The following is a 21,671-nucleotide window of genomic DNA, read 5'->3' as shown; positions in this document are numbered from 1 at the left end:
AGTTCCCTCAAGTAACATAAGATTTACCATTGGTTTAGCATGTACTGTTAACTAATACATTACCAGCTAATTTTGTGTGTTCACTATCCTTTTTCATTTTTGCTACTTTAAAACCACTTAGACGGCTCATATATGGATGTATAACATCAAACAAAAATTATAAATAAAGATGTTTAAATGCCACAAGATATAGATTATTATATTAGAAAAACTAATATAATTTGCAGAGAAATATATAAAAAGGAAAGACAGTGGTGGATAATTAGGAGACGTCGTGTCAAAAAAAATTGTCGTGAAAACGACAAAGCAACGCCAATGACTTTATTAAAGTCACAGTGTCTCTGTATCAATACGATTAAAGACACTCCTCTCTTCCTTCCTCACTCATTTTAAAATTATTTTTCCTGTAATAAATTTTATGACTTTTCCTTTTACATGGTTCTAGTAAATTGCGGTTCCGCATTAATTAATGGAAAAATAGTGATTTTTGAAGTCAAAGTATGTAAATTGTAAAATTTACGTTACACATTTAGTACTTTAGGATAGGACTGGTTGTGGTTGGTATAAAGTCTACACAGGTGAAATTTGTAATTTGGAAATTTGTGTGTTGCAACCTTTCTTAAGTCTATAACAAAAGAAAGTACAGTCAACCCTAAAAATGACCTAAGCTTTGAGCATAGTATACATTATATCATCTTTCTAAATTATACTCCCTCCACTTTATTTTAATTATCGTGTTTTACGTCTATGCACACAATCTAAAAAATATGATTTTGTATATTTCTAAAATAAAGACACAATTACCTATACATCTAATCATATTTTAACCAATAGAAAAATAGAATATAGAATCTTTTTAATAAATTTGACATTAAAATTCTAAAACGACACTTATTTTGAAACGGAAATTTTTCTCAACAACGACAATTAAATCGAAATGGAGGGAGTATATACATATCATGCAAGTGAAACAATATACTTATAGCAAACGGTTCTTTGTGTATTTACTATATCAAAAGCATAATATAAAAATGAGTACAGATCCTTAAAAACTTTTGAAGCATGTGATAAGAAAGATGATAATATGTTTTGTTTGTTTCTTAGTTGATTACTAAGCAAAGCACTACTTTGTAGAAGATTAGACATGTTCAATTAGACTCAAAACGTTGATTAACCAACCATAAGATAAGCTTTACTGTACAGACAGTCGTTAAAACTAAAACAGGTTAGGTAGGATTCATATATCAACTTGTGATAAGAAAAGCGGGTCCATCAGAAAAAGGAAAATTGTAGAGACAAACGGTATCCCATAAGGAGAAAGCAATTTGTCAATTTGGAGCCTACGTTAAAGTTGGGTCCTATTTTCTTCTTGTTTTTTTTGCTTTTTTTTTGTTTTTTTGTTTTTTTGCTTTTAGTTAAAGGTTATATATAAATAACAGATTAAAAATGTGCATTTGAGTGAAAGTTTAACCTCAAATATAAATTCAAACATCCAGTACCAAACTATACATCTCCACTTCCTTGTTATATAACCCTTTATAAGAATCTAAAATCTCACCATCTTTTCGATATTTATCTTTCCTATTATGGATGATTTTATTTTACCAAAAAGATTATACAAACCAGAAAGAAATGAAAAGAAAAACTATTTTGAGGTTTTTGGAGCAAACCATTTGAACTAAGTTGATGTAATATTATTAATTAATTTGTACGAGTAATTGTCGTCGATATCGAATTATTGCATTTGATATTTGGATCCTCATGTCTCTCTAATGCCAACATGAAATTATTTTAAACACTTTTGCTATATCCGTTGTTCTAAAGAATGATCTGCCTCTAGTAGCTAGCTTGACCCCCATTACGATGTAATGTTAAAATAAGATATTCATATTTTCATGAACGAAGTATTAGAATTTTGGTCCTTGGAAGTGATCTCCATCATCTCCCATGGGCCTGTAGATCCTACTGGGCTAGATGTACCGATATCTCCTAATTGATGAGCTCCTTGCTTGGGCTTTTTTCACGGACAAGTTAGTACAGCCTATTTTGCCCATATGTGAATCGGATTCAATTAGAAGCTCTCACGAAGAACACATCATAACTCATTCCCGGAATTAGCACATGCAACTGTGGATTATTTTAAGCTTCATACAAAACCAATCTGAACCAAGATCGAGTCTAAATTTGAAAACAGAGAGCCATTGATTGTGAAGATTAATCTTTACACAATTAAGATAATATAAATTGTAATATACATTCCAAGTTTATGTAGTTAAACACATACAAACAAAAACTAACATGTTTTATTCAACGTTTAAAGACTTACATGGATCAAGATCAAGATCAAGATCGACCAAAAAAAGGAAACAAAAGACATACAAAAAGAAAACTCAGCAACACACATCGGAGAAGATCAAGATGACAAGATCTAAGCTTTGGATCCGGATTTGTGAAGGTAGAGCTTTCCAAAGACGTGAAGAGCGGTGACAAAACCGATGAAGCATAGACTCATAATGAGAACAACCGTAGGTGATATCTTCAAACCAGGAGCTTCATCCGTGTAGAACCTCAGCATGTTGCTCGATCCTCCCCCACCCACGGATCCTCCCCCTGCCGATGCGCCTCCACCGCCACCGAGCTTGCGGCGACGCATGCCAGCCGTAGCGGCGGCGGATCCACGAGGAGCAGCCAGACCGGGACGGGAGGCTGAGGAGGAGGTGGATGTTGATGATTGGGACTGGGAAGAGCCTTTAGCCATTATTCTCGCGTTGGACGGAAAAGAGAAGATAAAAAAGTCAAATCTTTGGTGGTGGTATTGTATAATAGATGTTGATGAATAGAGAGGAAGAGACGTGGGGGTTGTAGTATGTATATAAACTACATTATATAGGATACTCCCGACGACTTTTTTTGGGCGGTAGTCACGGGAAGATGAATCTTGTTCGATAGTATTTAGGGAATGTTTTCTATAATTACACAGTACGTTTTGGATAGGCCTATGCGTTCTTAAATAGTTTAGTTGTAATGTATCCAAGCCCAGTTTATATTGGGCCCTATGTTTGGAAAATTATGGCCCAATTTACCGTGAAATGCTTAATAGATTTAATTCTGACTTCCGGTAAATGGTGAAAAACTTGATAAAACTAATAAATACATATGTCATCAAAGATCATTTTAGCATTTGTCCAGAAAAAAAACTTCAGAACTAGTTATGTTTGAGTTGGATAAACGGAATGGAAATAATTCGTAATATGGTGCGAGTAAAACCAAAACACACGTAGTTGATTGTAAAGACAATAAACAAGTCTTTCAGTATCCCAAACCGTCGGTCAGATAGTAAAGTCCACATATGTGAGCAGGTGTGGGAGTCACGAGGTGGAGCTTTACATTTTGTTTTTTTTCAGTAATAAAAATTCTACTTAGTAAATAAAGTAATTTCCTCCATTTCTAAATATAAAATGTTTTAGTTCAAACATACATATTAATAATTTTTTTTATCTAAAATTATCACTAAAACTATACATTGAAAACAAATCAACCAATTATAAAATAAACTATTAAATATGATTAGTTACACAGTAAAAAAAATTTAGAAATATGAGAACATTTTACATTTTGAAACATCAAAAAATCTTTAAACATCTCATATTAGGAATGGAGGGAGTATATTGTTTTAAGCAGAGACATTACAAAATTGTTAAACTAAGAAGAGTCGTTGATCAGCCGTTTTCTCCCGTCCCTAGAAATCAGCCATATCATATGCTCATTCCATTTGCATTCCCTCCCATATCTCTTGTTTATATTTCACTCACAGCATGTATAAACAATAAAACCTAAGTGTTCTCCAATTATCCATTCCCATAACCATATAAGCCGAGATGAATACCCGAGAAGAAGTAGGTGAATTCTCTAAACTCTTCAATGGTTTCATGACTCTGATGAGAAGATTCATATTCAAAGTTTTATGCGTTGGTCCAATCCCTAATCACATCTCATTCATCATGGATGGAAACCGCAGATTCGCCAAGAAACACAATCTTCAAGGCCTAGATGCTGGACACAGAGCTGGTTTCGTATCCGTAACATATATTCTTCAGTACTGCCAAGAGATTGGTGTACCGTACGTCACACTCTACGCCTTTGGTCACGATAATTTCAAGAGAGAACCCGAAGAAGTCAAGTGTGTGATGGATCTCATGCTGGAGAAAATCGAGCTCACAATCGATCGAGCTATCTCAGGGAATCTAAACAATTTGAAAGTGATCTTTGTTGGTGATTTGAATATGTTAAACGAGCGTCTTAAAGCAGCAGCGCAGAGACTGATGGAAGTTACTGAGGAGAATAGAGGTTTAATGGTTGTGGTTTGCGTTGCTTACAGCACAAGTCACGAGATTGTTCAGGCTATTAGAGAATCTTGTCTAAGGAAGTGTGAGGGTGGAGATAGTCCTCTAGTTTTGGAGTTGAGTGATGTTGAAGAGTGTATGTATACATCAATTCTTCCTGATCCTGCTCTTGTAATAAGAACAGGAGGACGAGATCGGCTGAGTAACTTCATGACTTGGCAGACTTCGAGTTCTCTCCTTCATACCACGGCGGCTCTTTGGCCGGAGCTAGGTCTTTGGCATTTGGTTTGGGCTATTCTTAATTTCCAAAGGATGCAAAATTACTTGCAGAAGAAGCAAAAACTCGACTAAATAGGTTTAACTTAAATATTAGCATGGTTGGACTTAAAGATTTATGACGACATAAACATATTAAATTAGTTATTAATAACATTTTGTCTTTTACAAAATAGATGCATAGAACCTATATATAAGAGTTCTTAAAAAATTGGGAGCCAGGACATTACGCTTTGTCCAAAACCGGCCCTGAGCCCTAAAACTCTTAACACTTACGTTGGATTTACCTGTCTCTTGTGGCACAAGAAACGATAGGTAAGAACGAGAAAGCATAAGAAAATCATCCTTATTATGCATTGGCTCCAAATAAAAACCAAAAGACACAGAACATCGCGATTTAATGATGTTAAAACACTACAATTTAAACACAATTTTGAGTAATAAAAACAAACAAGCATTTGAAGATTTTAGAACCTAGCCACACCAGGACCATGTTTGCCTTGGAACCTGCAGACATTACAGAAAGGTGAGAACATAGAAGGAGTCTGATACTTGTCTTCTCCACCCATCATTGGCAAGGGGAATCCAATCAGGGCCGGCTTAGCATGGAGGGCGGTCAGTGCGACCGCCCCAGGACCCACCCCAATTTTTTTTATTTTAGTTTTTTTAATGATTTATAATATACTAAATTTAAATTTATGTATTATTATAAAATGTGAGTACAAAAATTTAATAAAAACTCAAATAAAAACATGCATATTAGTTAACTTATATTAAAATAACTTAAATATATTTCAAATTAGTCATTTTATTGAGCCTAATTTTTTTTTTTTAATATAGGGTCTAATTTTATTTTATTTTGCTCTAGGACTCTTAATAGTGTTGAGCCGGTCCTGAATCCAATCTTAACCAGACTGATGTATCCAAGCCGATATGTTTTCCCAAAACTCCCTCGAGGAGATCACTCATGTTAAAGAACTTAAACTGAGTCTCCAGATGAGCAAAATCAACATTTTTTGGAATATCAAGAGGTTCGGAAACCAAAACCTATAATTTCCCCCAAACCTAAACACAATATGTAATATTAGTTTTGTCTCAGCGGTCACTTTGGGGACCTCTGACACAATGGTCAATTCTAGTTGAGCTAATTAATAAAATTTTCAGATGAGCAAAAACATCGTCTTCAGGCAACTAATAGTTATGAACTCTATCTTCTTCTTTGCATATTGCTCTAACCTTAATATCCATCTGAACAATCCCAGATACCGTGACTCTCACGTTAAACTCTTATCTTTTCTCTCAGCAACAACTTCTCTTTCTTTAAGATTGATTCTCCACTCTGTTTCATCTTCTGTCAGAACTTCAACTTCTTCCCGTTCCATCTCACAACAGGAGAGTGGAAAATCAATATGGAGAGAATTCTAGAATTAATCATCCTTGAGTTAGAATAATGTAATGATATATGATATATTGAGAAGTGATTCCTACAAGGTGTAAATGAGACCAGTGCACATGAAAAAATTAGGTGGTAGTTGAAAATATAATAATTAAGTCTTTGGCGTTCTAAAAATACATCGATCGTCACTCAAACATTGAAGCTCATAAACCGAATGAACGGACATGAGAGCCGTGAGGTGGTTGAGGCCTTACTTTATGTTTTTTTTCAGTAATAAAAATTCTACTTACTAAATTAAGTTAAATTGTTTTTAAGGGGAGACATTACATATTTATTAAACTAAGAAGAGTTATTGATCAGCCATTTTCTCCCTTCCCTAGAAATCAGCCATATCATATGCTCATTCCATTTGCATTTTCCTCCCAAAAACACACTTCATATCTCTCTTGTTTATATTTCACTCACAGCAACTATGAAAAAAAATAAAACCTAAGTGTTCTCCAATTCTCCATTCCCATAACCATATAAGCCGAGATGAATACCCGAGAAGAAGTAGGTGAGTTCTCTAAACTCTTCAATGGTTTCATAACTCTAATGAGGAGATTCATATTTAAAGTTCTATGCGTCGGTCCAATCCCTAATCACATCTCATTCATCATGGATGGAAACCGCAGATTCGCCAAGAAACACAATCTTCAAGGCCTAGACGCTGGACACAGAGCCGGTTTCGTGTCAGTAACATACGTTCTTCAGTACTGCCAAGAGATTGGTGTACCGTACGTCACGCTCTACGCCTTTGGTATCGATAATTTCAAGAGAGAACCTGAAGAAGTCAAGTGTATGATGGATCTGATGCTGGAGAAAATCGAGCTCACTATCGATCAAGCGATCTCCGGGAATCTAAAAGATTTGAAAGTGATATTTGCTGGTGATTTGAATCTGGTAAAGGAGCGTCTTAAAGCCGCAGCTCAGAGACTGATGGAACTTACCGAGGAGAATAGGGGGTTAGTGGTTGTGGTTATCGTTGCGTACAGTACAAGTCACGAGATTGTTCAGGCTATTAGAGAATCTTGTGTGAGGAAGTGTGAGGGTGGGGATAGTCCTCAGGTTTTGGAGGTGAGTGATGTTGAAGAGTGTATGTATACATCAATTGTTCCTGATCCGGATCTTGTAATAAGATCAGGAGGAATCGATCGGCTGAGTGATTTCATGACTTGGCAGAGTTCAAGGTCCCTTCTTCATACCACGGCAGCTCTCTGGCCGGAGTTAGGTCTTTGGCATTTGGTTTGGGCCATTCTTAAATTCCAGAGGATGCACGATTACTTGCAGAGGAAGCAAAAGCTCGACTAAATAGGTTTAAGTTAAACCCTAGCGGAACGGACTTGAGAAATAAATTGTTTTTACTAAGCAGATGCATAAAACCCATGTATACTAGTTCTTAGAAATCTAGGAATTAAGACGAATGTTTCATTAGGTTAGAGCACCGATCCCTAGCCGCAGCATGAACTCTTACCATCTCTGCTGGAGTTACATGTTTCTTGTGGCACAAGAAACTATAAATATGAACAAGAAAACAGAAGAAAATCATTCTTATTATGTATTAAATCCAAATCAAAGCCAAAAGACACAGAACATCTCCATTTAACGATGCTTAAACACTACAATGTAAACACATTTCGATTAATAAAAAGAACAAACAGATCTTTGAACATTTAGTACTTAGCCACACCGGGATCAGGTTTGCCTTGGAACCTGCAGACATTACAGAGAGGTGAGAACAGAGAAGGAGTCTGATACTTGTCTTCTCCACCCATCATTGGCATAGGGACTCCAATCTTAACCGGACTAACGTATCCAGGCCTATATGTTTTCCCCAAAACTCCCTCAACGAGATCACTCAAGCTAAAGAACTTAAACTGAGTCTCCAGATGAGCAAAAACATCATCTTCAGGCAACTGATAGTTATGAACTCTGTCTTCCTCTTTACCTATTGGTCTAACCTTAATATCCATCTGAACAATACCAGATACCGTGACTCTCACGTTATTCCTCACATCAGTTCTCTCAACCACAACTTCTCTTTCTTCAAGATTGATTCTCCACTCTGCTTCACCTCCTGACGGGACTTCAACTTCTTCCCCGTTCCATCTCACAACAAGAGAGTCAACAGAGTCGTCCCAAGAGGAAACCTTCTTGGCCGCGATGACTAGGTTGTGAGCATCGAACATGACTGAGAAGGCTTGAACCCATGTGAAGTCTCTGGTTCTACCAGCAGGTCTTGTACCGATAAAATGTGCATTGATTTGAAGATTCTCGTCAGAGACAATAGCGAAGTTCCCGTCTTTGTTTCCGTGGAAGTAGAACATCACTCCATCTCCTCCTACGAATCTTGGATCGTAACATAAAGAGCCATAACCGTTGCAGTTTGCTATCCTCCCTGCTCAACAACACAAAACCAATCAAGTCAGAGATCTCACATATCCATAGAGTTACAAAATAAAATACATTCTGGTAACTTACATTTGCAGGTGACTTCGCATTTGCTGCTACAATCAATGAAACAGGCTTTTTCCTTCTTGTTCATCTGAGGTTTCCTTTGGGGACATTCCTTGGGACAAGTGAGGATCTTCTGGTTACAGGATCCTCTCGCCAAGCATAGAACTCGCTCTTGGCCCGAGCCAAGTGGAGACAGCACATTGTAGTTCGTTGAAGCTGCATCATAAGCACCTTTCTTTGCTGCTGAAACCGCGGAAACAGAGACAAGAACGATTAAAATGACTAGGACCCGTGACATATTTCTTGTTCTTCAAGATGCTAACGTCTTGAGAAAAGAAAAGAGTATTTGTTTTTAGGTTTACTTGTGTATTTTGATTTCAGAGAAGTGGAGTGAGTGTTCTTATAGAGAAGAGAGGCTGAAAGTAAGCAGCAGATAGCGGCTAAACTAACGGTCCTGATTTGATCAAACCACATGAAGAAACAGCTTCCACTTTTGTTTATTAAAATCCTTTGGTAGAACCACTACTTGATTCAAAACCTTGACCTGAATATTTAATTACTCGAGGAAGAAAAATAACTAAAGATAAGTTTGGTAACTACAAAGTGTGAATCTATTAGACCTTGTTTATATGAGGACGTACGGTTTGCTATATCAAATATGGTATTCATCATGAGATTTGTTGGTGAAATGTTGTGTAAGCAGATAACTACAAGTAATATGATTTATTTTCAAGTCACTGAAACGCTTTAGAAACACACGTTTAAACTTGAAATGCGTCGACTACATCTTTTTACGTCGATGTATAGTAGCTGTGTACAAACAAACAGTAATATGTTACGGTGGTCATGTAAAAATATAAAGCATTTCATCTTTTTCACTATATCTGCGCGCCATTACTTATATATATTTTCCCACACTATCAAGTCGTAGATCAAGGGGCTGAGAAGCTAGTGAGAGCCATTGAAGACGGATCTACACATGCAATTTATTCATGATGCCAAGAGTAGTTGCGCAGAAATCATCATTGAGGGGTTGACATTATTGCATTTGATTATAATTTTATAAGTAGATTGGTATTTGAAGTCATGTATTCATGTGATGTATAACATAATTTAATTTCCTTTGGATCACATGAATCTATACCTAGAAAATTGCAAGCTTCTTTTTATTATTACTAACTTATTTGATTATTTAAATATGATTTTTGGTATTTGGTTTATAAATTCTAGCGAAAAGAGTGTGTCTTTTAAGCATCTCCAGTTGTTCCTCAAAACCCAAAAAGACACTTGCTTCCAAAGTGAAGAATATCCAAAAAAAACTTGATCCAAGAAATACAGTGTCATATTCAAATGCATGAATATACACACAATATAGTTTATTATACTTATTATTTAAACATATTCATATTCAAACACACAACAACGCAACAGGTGCAAATTAAGAAATCAAGGGTTTGTTTCCGGCGCAAGAAACGTCTTATAATTCTTAAACCCTCAAAAACATCATAAACGAGCCAAAGATTTATATTCTTGGCTCTTATTACATTAATTTTTCATGAATATAGAATAGTTTCAGACAAAACAGATAAATACGATTTTTTAAATAAAACAGATAGTATAGTTTCCATACTTATTCTTCTTCTGCTCATTAGATATCAGCAGAGAGATGTTCTTCTTGAAGCTTAAACCTGCAGAGTCTGCAAGTAGGCGAGAACAGAGAAGGCGTCTGGTATTTGTCTTCTCCTCCCATCACAGGCATTGGAACACCAGTCTTGGCCGTGCTAACGTAATCAGGACGGTAGGTTTTCCCCAAAACACCCTCAACGAGCTCGCTTAGGTCTAAGAACTTGAACTGAGTCTCAAGATGCGCAAAAGCATCATCTTGAGGCAACTGATAGTTGTGAACTCTATCTTCTTCTTTCCCTATTGGTCTCACTTTGATGTCCATCTGAACAAGACCAGAGACAAGTACTCTCACGCTGTTTTTCTCGTCGGTTCTTTCGATTACGATCTCTCTTTGTCCCGAATTTGCCCTCCATTCGGATTCTTCATCTTCTGGTAGCGTGATGAGCTCTTCGTTGTATCTGATGGTAAAGGAGTCAGAGTTTTCATCCCACTGTGTCACTTTATTGGCTGTGATCACGAGCTTGTGGTTTTCGAACATGACATTCAGGGCTTGCACCCATGTGAAGTCTCTGGTTCTTCCAACGGGTCTTGTACCAATGAAGTGAGCGTTGATCTGGAGGTTATTGTCTGAAACGATCGCAAAGTTTCCTCCTTTGGATCCATGGAAATAGAACATCCTACCATCTCCTCCAACAAATCTAGGGTCATAGCATAGAGAACCGTAGCCGTTGCAGTTCGGTTTCCTCCCTGTAAGAAAGAATTTAATTATTAGTAAAAAAAGAAAAAAAAGAATTTATTTGGTATATAAGTTAACCTTTTACTTGTAACACAAGTTGAAGGAGACCAACTGAAATAGAATGTACTTACATTTGCATGTAGCTTCGCATTTGCTGGTGCAGTCAATGAAACAAGCTTTGGTGTTTCTGTTCTTGGCGGGCTTCCTCTTGGGACATTCACCAGGACAAGCAAGAGTCTTGTAATAACATGCACCCTGACCCTGGCACATGGCCTGCTCTTGTCCTGTGGGCAACGGTGAAAGCATCCTGTATCTTGCAGCCGCTTCACTCTGCTCCTTGTCCCTTTTCTCTTTCTCTTTCCTCTCTTTTTCCTTCTTCTCTTTCTCCTTTTTCTCCTTGTCCTTCTTTGCCTTTTCTTCCTTGTCCTTCTTCTCCTTTTCCTTCTTTTCTTTATCCTTCTTGTCCTTGTCCTTTGGACCGTTACCATTACCATTACCATTACCATTACCTTTGCCTTTACCATCATCATATCCTCCATTACCCTTGTCTACTTGCCCCTTGCCGTTATTACCGTTGCCTTTGCCGCCATCACTCGCAGCAATGACAACTTCGGTCAAGAGAAGCAATGCGAAGAGAGCGACGAGCACATATGACTTTCTGTGCTCCATCTCTCAAGTTCAAGACTTCTTCTTTGGCTTCTTCTTCTTTAGCTTCTTCTTTAGTTTAAAAGGATGATTAATTTTTGTTTTGTGGTGGAATGTTGTTGCAGAAGGAGGGGTTTTATAGAGTGAAGAAAGAATTGAGTTGACTAATTTAAAACCTCATCTGATAATATCCTTTGCTTCATCTTAAGAAAGAAGCCGACTCTTTGAGTTCGTCCCAAGTCAAAAAGCCTACTTGTTGAAGCTTCAACATCAAAACTATAAAGCTAGATGATTAATTTAATTTTATCAAAAACTTACGTAATTATATGTTCACACTGTTCTTTACCCATTTCCTTAAGCTTCATGATCAAAACGTTATTTTAAAATTACTTCATTTTCCTGATAAAATTTATTAATCGAACCACTATAATAATCTCCGTAACTATCAGAAATTCATTTGTATATGTTACTTCAAGATATTTGTTAAAATTCAACATTTTCCCTGTTTTTTTAATTAAAAGTTTCTTGCTAATATTTATGAAATCACTGTGTATAGTATAGGATTCTATATATGAAAGGAATCTAATTGGCTGTGTCTTGATGCCTTTCTGTCCAAGAAACGAGCTAAAGCTAGAACGTGAGGATGCCTTAAATGACGAAGAAAGCCCTCCCCACATGTCTGTAAATGTGTGTATTCCAAGAAACTTTCTTGACTTTTCATTGGTCCACAAGCCGCCCACTACACTACAGGCTCGCACCATTACGAGACACCAAAGTAAAGTCAAACACGCCAAAACAGTTGACTGGTTTATTACGAACCAGTTTAGCATCTGTATTCTTGTACCAAAACTTAAACCGAATTTTATACTTGTCAAGTCTTGTTCTATTCTGTCCTTATTCTTGGCCAAACAACCAGTATCAATTCAAAAGGCACAAACAAAACTGAACCATGAGCCAAAGAAGCAGGTTTGATTCAACGGTATACAAAGTTGTGTCAAGAAAACAAAGTACTGTGAATTTTTCTTGTGTGCTCAAATGCAAACTAGATTGACATTTTCTTTCCACAAAACATCAAAAAGAATCTGACACTTTTCTATAGTTTTTTTTTTCTTTTATTTCAAGAGAAGTGATGAGTCTCTTCTCTCTAATGTTAGTTACTGATATATAGGAATATCAGGCTTAGCTTGCTCGGTACCAACGCTGGTTTCTCCAACAGAAACAATCGTTCCACTACTGCTTGAAGAAGCTCCTTCTTCGACCTCTTTCCCCATCTTCATGAAATAACTGTGCCTGTGAAAAAGAATATTTTGACCATACAAGAGTAAAAATCAAAGCATACCAGATCATAATAACCAACCAAGGCCAGGAAATTAAAAGACAGGGAAAAGAGTTAAAAAGTAATATTACCATCGCGTGTCTGCGGTTAACTCGGGGTGAAACGCAGTCGCTAACAAGTTTCTTTGCTTCACAGCAACAATGACGTTCGTCTCTGGAACAGCATCTTCCTGAAAAGACACAAAAAGACGAGATTCATACATGTCCTCACGCAGTCGTTTTCATGAGCATGGGTTGCAAAACTAAGCAAAACCTCTTGGATTTGGACGGTGGAGCTTGAATACAAGACCTTGTTCGATGGGACGGGATAATGCGCCAAGACTTGGACATCAGGGCCAACGTCGAGAACAGCTGGAGCACGTATGAAGACTCCTCGGTATGTCTCCGGCCCACCTTCTTTAGATGTTAGTAGAGGTACTGAGATATCAGCTTCAAAACTTTGAATCTACACATTAAAAGAAAACGTTGATAATCAAGCTTTTTGCCACACCCTTTTATTGTTGAAGAACGTTTTATTTTACCTGGCTGCCAAAGAAGTTCCTATGCACGGTGCAATCAAGACCACCAACTAGTTCTTGACCTCCCTCTTTCTGACCTGGAATTATTTACAACATTTTTCTCGTTATTTTGTTTTTTTTTGTTTTTTGTTTTAAATAATGTGGCAACACAAGTTGTGATGGGAAGATGAGTCAAGTAAGTACTCTCACCAACGGCTCTGTCTGCCAAGAAGATAAGACCAGCGCATGTCCCCCAAACAGGTTTCCCCGTTTTTACAAACTCACGTAGAGCCGGAAACTTCAAAGAATCGAAAGGAAAGAAAAACTAAAACACATAAGAGTCGTCTTGCATAACTATTTGTCCACATGACTAACTCCTTTCAGATTCGTTTCATCGACTAAGCCATTAAGTGTCACAGAGAAAAAAAAAAACACAAATTGACACATCACCTTATGTACTACTTGCATATCAAAAAGTCCTCCTTTTTCAATCTCAAAGCCAATCTTTTTGGAGAAGACTAACTGAGATACTCTCTAGGAGAGTTAGAGACGATCAAACCACAAAGTTTCCTAACTAAATACAGAAATCATTTCTCCAAAAAGATCAGAACTTTGGAACAAAATAACTTTTCGTTAAGACAAAATCCTAAAATTCTAAATTGCCTGATTAGTGATAAACGCCAGATTCGTTTATTCAGATACATAAAAGAGAAACCTTTGCTAAGATTCACCAAAGTAGGTCCTAGTAATAAAAACAATAAATTTCATTCCCAAACAATTGGATTACTACAAAAAAAACACACAGAGATTCTAAAGAGAGAGAGAGAGAGAGAGAGAGGACCAGGTTATGGTACTCGGCGAGTTTGGCCATGGTGGTGCTCTCGCCGCCAGGGATTATGAGGGATGAGACGGTGAGAAGCTGCTCCGCCTTCCTAATCTCGATTCCTTGGACGCCTAGCCGACGCAGAGCCGCGATGTGCTCATTGAAGGAGCCCTGCAAAGCTAAAACTCCCACGGTCATTGCGGCGGCTTGATGAGGGATCGAGAGAGACAGAGAGAGAGTGTCAGATAATAAACACCACTAGATAGAGAAGAGCTTGGGTGTATGGACTCAGTCAGACAAAGGCAAATGCTTTTGTTGTGTGGCGACAATTTCTTTGCCACATCTGTTTTGTGTTTCTTTCGCCGCCCACGATTTTAATTTTCTCCCAGAAAATATATTTAGAATGTAAACAAATCCCTTTTTTTATTCGTACAAAAAAGCACAAGTTTTAAAAAAAAAATTAGGTTAACAAAATTCTTAAGCTTAAAAAGCTTTTAAAACGTGATTTCCTATATATTTAGAAAAAAACATCTCTTTCTTTTAACCAAAAAATGTAGGATGGTGATTTTTTTATAGTGAATTTTGTTATATATGTGAAAAACTTATAAATAAATTATTTTACTTCATTTATAAATATATATATATATATATATGTGTTAATTTATATATATAAATAAATCATTAATTTAGTGTGAATAAGACCAAAACACACTAATTTTTGTTATATATGTGTGTGTGTGGTAATTTGGAGTATTCCAAATTTATAGTAGAGTTTATACTAATTTTCAATTGTAAGTGCAGTCTATAGATAGATTTTTACCCCGGATATATAAATGGGTTCGAAAAACAGGATCATATATTTGTTGTATAGGTGCTTAGGAACGTAATAAATAAATCAAATCTGAAGTATTAGCATTCTAACTCCGTTTTTAAACGTTCAACTATTCTATTTCAGACGCATATTAAATATTTTACATCAGAAATTGAATACAAATAAAAAAATAGAGATATATAACAACTTCAACTACTGAATTCACTTGTGAGTGTGAGATATACCCTTACTAATAAAGATCATCAAATTTTTAATAGAATTATTATATTAATGTTGAAAAAACAAACACAAAAACATTAGTGAAGCACATATATATATTATATAAAAGATTTAGTTATTTTTTTTCCGTTAAGAAGATATTACAAATCTCTTTACACATAAAGCAAGATACCGGTGGGACTAGTGCTTTGGTTGTAATAAGCAAAAAGAAAAAAATAAATAAGTTTTGTATAGTTTGCTGGATCATTGCATTCTCAAAAAAACTACTCCAGGTAGGTAGGTAGCAGGTGATACTTTTTTATTTTTAGGACAAAATAAACTTTTGTGTGTTTAAAGTATTTGTCACAATTAGCTGGTAAAGTTTAAATATAAAACTCCTTTTTCTAAAAAATTAATGAGAAAATAAATAAACCCAAAAAAGGAAAATAAAAAGACAGAACAGAAAGGGGAGAAGAGAGAGAATATCGGTCCAAAGGCTTTCAAATCTCTCTCTATATTTCATATTTGTTGGTCGGAACTAATCTCACGCACGCACGCACGACGCTCATTCTCTTCTTCTCCGATCGAAAATTCCCAAAACCAGTTTGAATGTAAGATTCAATATTTATCTCCCAATACTCTCAATCTCCTTCGTTATCTGCTTCACGGATTCTTAAGTTTTTTTTTTTCTTCTGCTCCATTCGATCCCCAAATTAGGGTTTTCTTTAGGAAGATTCTGGGTTTGTTATAGAATCTTTGCATTATTCGATTTACAGTTGATTTTTTGATTGCTTGAATTGAAAAAAACTTTACACCTTTCTTCGTTTGATGAATCATGTTTTATGGTGTTAAATGGATTTCGATTTGTGTTTTACTGACTAATCAAACAAAAAGTCTATTAAATTTTTGTAAAACGAGCCGTCGTATTGGTTGTTATGAGATATATATTGATTGACCTTTTTTTTTTTTGGTAAACATGTTAAATTTTGACCTTTTTTTTTTCTGCAGCAGAAGCCTTTATTTCACATCTTGACTTTATTGGTGAAAGTTCTGTAGCTCTTAATAACTCTGGCTATGCATATGCAGTCAACGAGTTGTTGTTGCTTCTCCTCAACCTGAAGAAGGAGATTAAAAAAAAAACCACAAAACTTTTCTCCATAAGGTTGCAGTTTCATCACACATGTCGCGTTTCGAATGCAGTGGTTATGATCTCTCAAGTTCTTCTGTTCATCTCGCTGAGTGGCATCCTTTGGAATAGCTAAAACTCCATCTAAACCCCTTTTTCATCTCTTCTGGGGTAAGATGATTTTTTTGTGTGGTTATTTGGATGTTTAAGTTGTCATTATGTTAACAACTTTAATGTCACCTTTTCTTTTGTACAGGTTCTTCTATTAATATTCAGCAACTTTCTATTTTTTAATCATTACTTTGAAGAACACATATCTGTTTTATCTTGGGGGAGGAGTTAGTTGGATCATGTTTCGTGATAATTTTTTGTTTGCCCGTACCATGGGTTGCTTTGGATGCTTTGGTACTTCTTCTACTAGAACCCGACAACCTCCAGAGCCCTACGGTGATGATGATGATGATGCATATTCATACTCGTGTGATAGCGATGTAACTAGCATCGTGAGAGGAGAAGATGAGGAAGATGACGAAGAAGTTGAGCAGAAGAGCCGCTCTCAACGTTCTGAGGAAATTTTGAAATATAGACTAGATAATGGATTGATCTGCAGGCAAGTTCCTGTTAAAGAAACTAATCAACTTATTCGTGGAGAGGTAAATGTCACTTCTCTTGCTCCTCTCTAGCTCTCTCATATTCCAAGTGTACGCGTTTATCTTTCTTGTTTGATTTTTTTTTAGGATGAAGATGGTAACAAGATGATCAATGAGTATGTTCGCGTGTGTAAAATTGGATCTGGTAGCTATGGTAAAGTGGTAAGTATGAAACTCATCGTTTTGAAGTGTTATCCTCCAAAAGCAGCTAGCAATGTTAATCTTTTTTCTTTTGGCAACTCAGGTTTTATATCGAAGCACCGTAGATGGCCAGCATTATGCTATCAAAGTAAGTTTAATTTGCTTAGTTGATCACTTAATAGGGTTTAAAGACCTCCTGACATATTTTGGGTTTAATACTTTTGGGGTTCTAGGCGTTTCACAAGTCGCATTTAGTAAGGCTAAGGGTTGCACCTTCAGAGACTGCTATGAGTGATGTTCTTCGTGAGGTATGCAGTTCCATTTGGTTTCATATGAGAGAAGTTGTGTTTACGCTCCTTTTTTTTTATGTATTCGCTTTCAGGTTATGATTATGAAAATTTTGGAGCATCCTAACATTGTTAATCTCATTGAGGTGATAGATGATCCGGAAACTGATCATTTTTACATGGGTACTCTCATCTTCCTCTTCTCTTTTCTGTTTTCTTTGTGGAAAGAGCCTCTTTATCTCATAGTGTTTTGTCTTTTTGGTTTCATCCAGTTCTCGAATACATTGATGGAAAATGGGTATATGACGGTTCTGGACCGCCTGGTGCTCTCGGTGAGAAAACTGCTAGAAAGTACTTGCGAGATATAGTTGCTGGCCTGATGTACCTTCATGCTCATGTATGATCCTTCTTTTTCTTTATCACTTCTTTCTCTAGATTCATGGTTTAATCACGTAAAATACTCTTTTGATACTATTTCTATGTACACAGAATGTAATACACGGGGACATTAAACCCGACAATCTGCTGGTTACTAGTAGCGGTACAGTGAAGATAGGAGATTTCAGTGTCAGCCAAGTATTCAAGGTAGTCATTTATCTTCATTAGTATTTAGATACGTATCTTGTGGTGTAAGTAAGTAACCATCCAATGGGTTGTTGTTGTTACAGGATGATGATGATCAACTGCGTCGATCTCCTGGGACGCCAGTCTTCACTGCTCCAGAATGTTGTTTAGGTCAGCTTTTTTTTTTAACTAATCTCTTTAAACTTGGTCCTAGGCTCGTTAGTGTATTAGAGAGAATAAGCGAATATTTTTTTGTACTTGGATTCTGGAATCAGTGTCAGGTATAACGTATAGTGGGAGAGCTGCGGATACATGGGCAGTGGGAGTTACTTTGTATCATATGATATTGGGACAATACCCGTTTCTTGCTGATACTCTTCAGGACACCTACGACAAGGTAAGGTTTCTTTTTTTTTTTTGCCTCTGACCAATGCTTTTTCTTGAGTCTCAAGGAATGTTTTTTTGAATAGATCCCTAAACATTGGTTATTTTATTTACTTAAACAGATTGTTAACAACCCTTTGACCATCCCGGATGGATTGAATCCTCTTCTAAGAGATTTGATCGAGGGTCTACTTTGCAAGAGTGAGTACTTATTGGTGTAGTTAACAATAAAACCTGAATAATGAGAGTGGATTAATAATGGTGGAATATCATCACCTGTTGTTGTTGCAGATCCGAGTGAGAGAATGACACTGAAGAATGTGTTGGAGCATCCATGGGTCATGGAAGAAGAAGGGCATGTCCCTGAGTATATTTGTTGCTGCAAACGACGTAATTCTGCCTTAAAGATTGAACAAGAAGAAGAAGAAGAAGAAGCTAATGGGATGTCAGATCCTAGGTAAAGACTTCGGAAGCTTTTTTGAAAAAAAAACAAAATGCATAAAGCTTGAAGAATATATGCAGAGAATGTTAACATCAGGGTATCGCATCTCCTTTCCCGTAAAACTTTTCGGTCATTGTTTTTTTTTTTTCTTTAATATATACTTAGATAATTGTCATGTTCTTCTTAATGTGTTGTTGTTTTAAGTTTTTAAAAGAACTACGAGTGATCTTGATATTTAAGGGTCTGAATTTTTGTTTCCATGGACGGGTTTGATATATATACAAAGATTCATTTCGCCACGTAAGTAGAATGGTACTCTCTTGGTATAAACTGTTTTTAATGTATACCATGTTTAAACATATTTAAATATTAGTTTATCAGGAGTATTCATTTAGATCTGCAAATTTACATGTACCTATTTTGTTTGATCCAGTTAGACCTATTTAGATTATTACTGTCGATTTAAGGGTTTAAGCAGAAATATCTATAAGTTAAAGGATCAGAATAAAAAACAGACAGAAGCTTATGTTATAGTTATGTCTCTTTTTCGGCTTTGGTCACAACAAGACACTTGTGTACAACGCAAACCTTCTTCTCCAAAACCCAGTTTTCAGTTTCTCTCTCTCTCTCTCTCTGTTCCGCACTAATCTTCTATTCATTCTCTCTTACCTTTTTTTTTATCGACACCATGACGGTCGCCGGCGACGGGTAAATAGTATCACCGGAATAACACGGTGGGACAACGAGATCTAAAATTCAACCAATTTGGAGCTTTTTTATTTGGAGGTAAGCGTATGGGATACTGGATTGATATTCGTTTTCATTGGACAATCTTCTTTTTGATTTGTTGTTCTCTGCTCCGTTACTGATATCCAATATGATCCTTATTTCCGGATCTGGGTCGCATTTTCCAATCTCAGTTTTCCTTTTTTTAGTTTATTCGGATCTGCTTACTCATATTTGGGGATATGATTGTTCATACTTTTCGTTTTTTTTTTCTGAGTTTCGGGATCGGCCTTGTGCAAAGATGCGATTTTTATTTTACGTTTCTTTCTACTTTTTGTTTAGTTAAAAAAGCTTTCTAAGATTCTGATTTTTGTGTGTGTTTTTATTTGACTTTTTTTTTTTTATAAATTTGTGATTACTACAGATTTAATTGGGGTTTTTTGCCATTGGTCAGAAGATTGTCCCTACTTTGGATACTCGCTCGTGTTGAGATGTGTGTTACTATTCTTTGATGGAACAAATAAAGAGATGGAGATTGTTTTGGAGCAACGCACTGAATCTGTCTATGAATACTGGGACAAGTGTTTCCCAACTGAGTAACAGCTGCTGTAATGATACTTGAAGAAGAACAGTCTTGACAAAAAAAAAGATTTCTTGTTTGTATTTTTCTTTCTTTTCTTTCTTTCCTTTTCTTTTGGGGGTTTTGGTTGGATTCTTTTTGTATTCAAATTAGCAATAATGGCGGCTGAAGAACATTCTCCTGAGACAAGACAAGTCTCTAACTCTGTTTCTGTTGTAGAGAATGATGCTCAACGCCCGAGGCTGGGGTCAAGCGACTCGCTTCTCCCCGGTCTTATCGACGACGTCGCTCTAAACTGTCTCGCTTGGGTTCCAAGAACAGACTACCCTTCTCTCTCCTGCGTAAGCAAAAACTACAACAACTTGATCAAGTTCAATCATCTCTTCGCTCTCAGAAAAGAACTCGGAATAGTCGAGCATCTCGTCTTCATGGTCTGCGACCCTAGAGGCTGGCTAACGTTCTCTCCCACGAAAAACAAATGGACGGTGCTTCCCAAAATACCCTGCGACGAGTGCTTCAACCACGCGGACAAAGAGTCTCTGGCCGTGGACGACGAGCTCCTCGTCTTCGGGAGAGAGCTTTTCCAGTTCGCGATATGGAAGTACGGTCTGAGGTCTCGGCGGCGCTGGGTCAAATGCGAAGGGATGCACCGTCCTCGCTGCTTGTTCGCTTCGGGGAGCTCGGGAGGGATCGCTATCGTGGCTGGAGGGACTGATATGATGGGGAATGTATTAGCCTCTGCGGAGATTTATGATTCTTCTTCCGGGAGGTGGGAGATGCTTCCCAACATGCATTCGCCTCGGAGGCTTTGCTCCGGGTTCTTCATGGACGGGAGGTTCTACGTGGTTGGAGGGATGTCGAGCCCTAACGTGTCGGTCACGTATGGGGAAGAGTTTGATCTCGAGACGAGGAGATGGAGGAAGATCGAAGGGATGTATCCGAACGTGAACAGGGCGGCGCAGGCGCCGCCTCTCGTTGTGGTGGTGAACAACGAGCTGTTCACGCTTGAGTATTTGACCAACATGGTGAAGAGGTATGATAAGGAGAGGAACGAGTGGGAAGTGATGGGGAGGTTGCCGCCGATGGTGGACTCGTCTAACGGTTGGGGGTTGGCGTTTAAACCGTGCGGTGATCGGTTGTTGGTTGTTTGTGGGCAGAGAGGGAGTAACGGTGAGGGGATTGTTGTGAATGCTTGGTGTCCGAAGACGGGTGGTAGAGATGGGAACTTGGATTGGAAAGTGATTGGTGTTAAAGAGAATGTTGGTGTCTTTGTTTATAACTGCGCAGTGATGGGTTGTTAAAAAAAGTTAAAGGAATCAATCTTTTTTGGTTTCTTCGACTTGGAAGTTGGGTTTGTGATACATCAGATCTTGTCTCTGTGGTTCGGTCTTCAACTTGGAAGTTTTTGTTTGCTATTTTTCTTTCTGCTTGGGATTAACATGCTTTTGTGTTTGTTTCTGATTTTTATTTTTTATTTGTGTAAACTGAAAAAGGAAAGAAAATTCATTACTCTTCAAAATGTGTACCTCCTTTTAAAGCTTATTTATATCATTTTTACTTGAATAAAA

The 21,671-nt window shown here is 37.0% G+C and overlaps 8 protein-coding genes across 12 annotated transcripts; 4 read left to right on the top strand and 4 right to left on the bottom strand.

Annotated features, from left to right (window-relative positions):
• Window positions 1–2,281: 2,281 nt before the first annotated feature.
• LOC108816073 (protein transport protein Sec61 subunit beta) lies at window positions 2,282–2,901 on the bottom strand. The gene has a single exon (XM_018588642.2). It carries the CDS (start codon window positions 2,756–2,758, stop codon window positions 2,429–2,431), a length of 330 nt encoding a protein of 109 aa, XP_018444144.1. The 5' UTR covers window positions 2,759–2,901; the 3' UTR covers window positions 2,282–2,428.
• Window positions 2,902–3,810: 909 nt separating this feature from the next.
• On the top strand, window positions 3,811–4,775 carry LOC108816629 (dehydrodolichyl diphosphate synthase 8). The gene has a single exon (XM_018589192.2). The coding sequence runs from the start codon at window positions 3,879–3,881 to the stop codon at window positions 4,692–4,694; it is 816 nt and encodes a 271-aa protein (XP_018444694.1). The 5' UTR covers window positions 3,811–3,878; the 3' UTR covers window positions 4,695–4,775.
• Window positions 4,776–6,482: 1,707 nt separating this feature from the next.
• LOC108816422 (dehydrodolichyl diphosphate synthase 8-like) lies at window positions 6,483–7,616 on the top strand. The gene has a single exon (XM_018588994.2). It carries the CDS (start codon window positions 6,550–6,552, stop codon window positions 7,363–7,365), a length of 816 nt encoding a protein of 271 aa, XP_018444496.2. The 5' UTR covers window positions 6,483–6,549; the 3' UTR covers window positions 7,366–7,616.
• A 103-nt stretch (window positions 7,617–7,719) lies between these two features.
• Window positions 7,720–8,844, bottom strand: LOC108816423 (uncharacterized). Its single transcript, XM_018588995.2, has 2 exons — window positions 8,536–8,844; window positions 7,720–8,452 (listed from the first exon to the last, which is right to left on the bottom strand). The coding sequence occupies exons 1-2, from the start codon at window positions 8,807–8,809 to the stop codon at window positions 7,728–7,730; spliced, it is 999 nt and encodes a 332-aa protein (XP_018444497.2). The 5' UTR covers window positions 8,810–8,844; the 3' UTR covers window positions 7,720–7,727.
• Window positions 8,845–9,842: 998 nt separating this feature from the next.
• On the bottom strand, window positions 9,843–11,651 carry LOC108816559 (uncharacterized). The gene is made up of 2 exons (XM_018589127.2): window positions 11,005–11,651; window positions 9,843–10,884 (listed from the first exon to the last, which is right to left on the bottom strand). The coding sequence occupies exons 1-2, from the start codon at window positions 11,540–11,542 to the stop codon at window positions 10,160–10,162; spliced, it is 1,263 nt and encodes a 420-aa protein (XP_018444629.1). The 5' UTR covers window positions 11,543–11,651; the 3' UTR covers window positions 9,843–10,159.
• Window positions 11,652–12,468: 817 nt separating this feature from the next.
• LOC108814262 (probable pyridoxal 5'-phosphate synthase subunit PDX2) lies at window positions 12,469–14,491 on the bottom strand. Of its 2 annotated transcripts, none has more exons than XM_056991389.1 (6): window positions 14,192–14,491; window positions 13,561–13,648; window positions 13,375–13,448; window positions 13,143–13,298; window positions 12,926–13,023; window positions 12,469–12,808 (listed from the first exon to the last, which is right to left on the bottom strand). In XM_056991389.1, exons 1-6 carry the CDS (start codon window positions 14,369–14,371, stop codon window positions 12,673–12,675), a joined length of 732 nt encoding a protein of 243 aa, XP_056847369.1. In that variant the 5' UTR covers window positions 14,372–14,491; the 3' UTR covers window positions 12,469–12,672. The 2 variants fall into 2 exon arrangements, with proteins under 2 accessions (XP_056847369.1, XP_018442299.1); XM_018586797.2 differs by having other exon boundaries at window positions 13,107–13,298; window positions 14,192–14,483.
• Window positions 14,492–15,653: 1,162 nt separating this feature from the next.
• LOC108814548 (serine/threonine-protein kinase GRIK2) lies at window positions 15,654–19,096 on the top strand. Of its 3 annotated transcripts, none has more exons than XM_018587146.2 (13): window positions 15,654–15,814; window positions 16,290–16,500; window positions 16,586–16,982; window positions 17,067–17,141; window positions 17,224–17,268; window positions 17,354–17,428; window positions 17,503–17,590; window positions 17,680–17,804; window positions 17,897–17,992; window positions 18,076–18,142; window positions 18,247–18,368; window positions 18,478–18,556; window positions 18,647–19,096. In XM_018587146.2, exons 3-13 carry the CDS (start codon window positions 16,680–16,682, stop codon window positions 18,814–18,816), a joined length of 1,245 nt encoding a protein of 414 aa, XP_018442648.1. In that variant the 5' UTR covers window positions 15,654–15,814; window positions 16,290–16,500; window positions 16,586–16,679; the 3' UTR covers window positions 18,817–19,096. The 3 variants fall into 3 exon arrangements, with proteins under 3 accessions (XP_018442648.1, XP_018442645.1, XP_018442647.1); XM_018587143.2 differs by having other exon boundaries at window positions 16,212–16,500; XM_018587145.2 differs by having other exon boundaries at window positions 15,657–15,814; window positions 16,215–16,500.
• A 247-nt stretch (window positions 19,097–19,343) lies between these two features.
• On the top strand, window positions 19,344–21,615 carry LOC108814522 (F-box/kelch-repeat protein At5g60570). Of its 2 annotated transcripts, XM_056990738.1 has the most exons (3): window positions 19,344–19,583; window positions 19,948–20,131; window positions 20,257–21,615. In XM_056990738.1, exons 2-3 carry the CDS (start codon window positions 20,035–20,037, stop codon window positions 21,402–21,404), a joined length of 1,245 nt encoding a protein of 414 aa, XP_056846718.1. In that variant the 5' UTR covers window positions 19,344–19,583; window positions 19,948–20,034; the 3' UTR covers window positions 21,405–21,615. The 2 variants fall into 2 exon arrangements, with proteins under 2 accessions (XP_056846718.1, XP_018442615.1); XM_018587113.2 differs by having other exon boundaries at window positions 19,346–19,583; window positions 19,948–21,615.
• Window positions 21,616–21,671: the final 56 nt, after the last annotated feature.

Source organism: Raphanus sativus, chromosome 7 (genome assembly GCF_000801105.2).
Source record: "Raphanus sativus cultivar WK10039 chromosome 7, ASM80110v3, whole genome shotgun sequence".
NCBI lineage: Eukaryota > Viridiplantae > Streptophyta > Magnoliopsida > Brassicales > Brassicaceae > Raphanus > Raphanus sativus.
The sequence above is the reverse complement of the archived record's forward strand: the minus strand, read 5'-3'. Positions and strand labels throughout refer to the sequence as shown.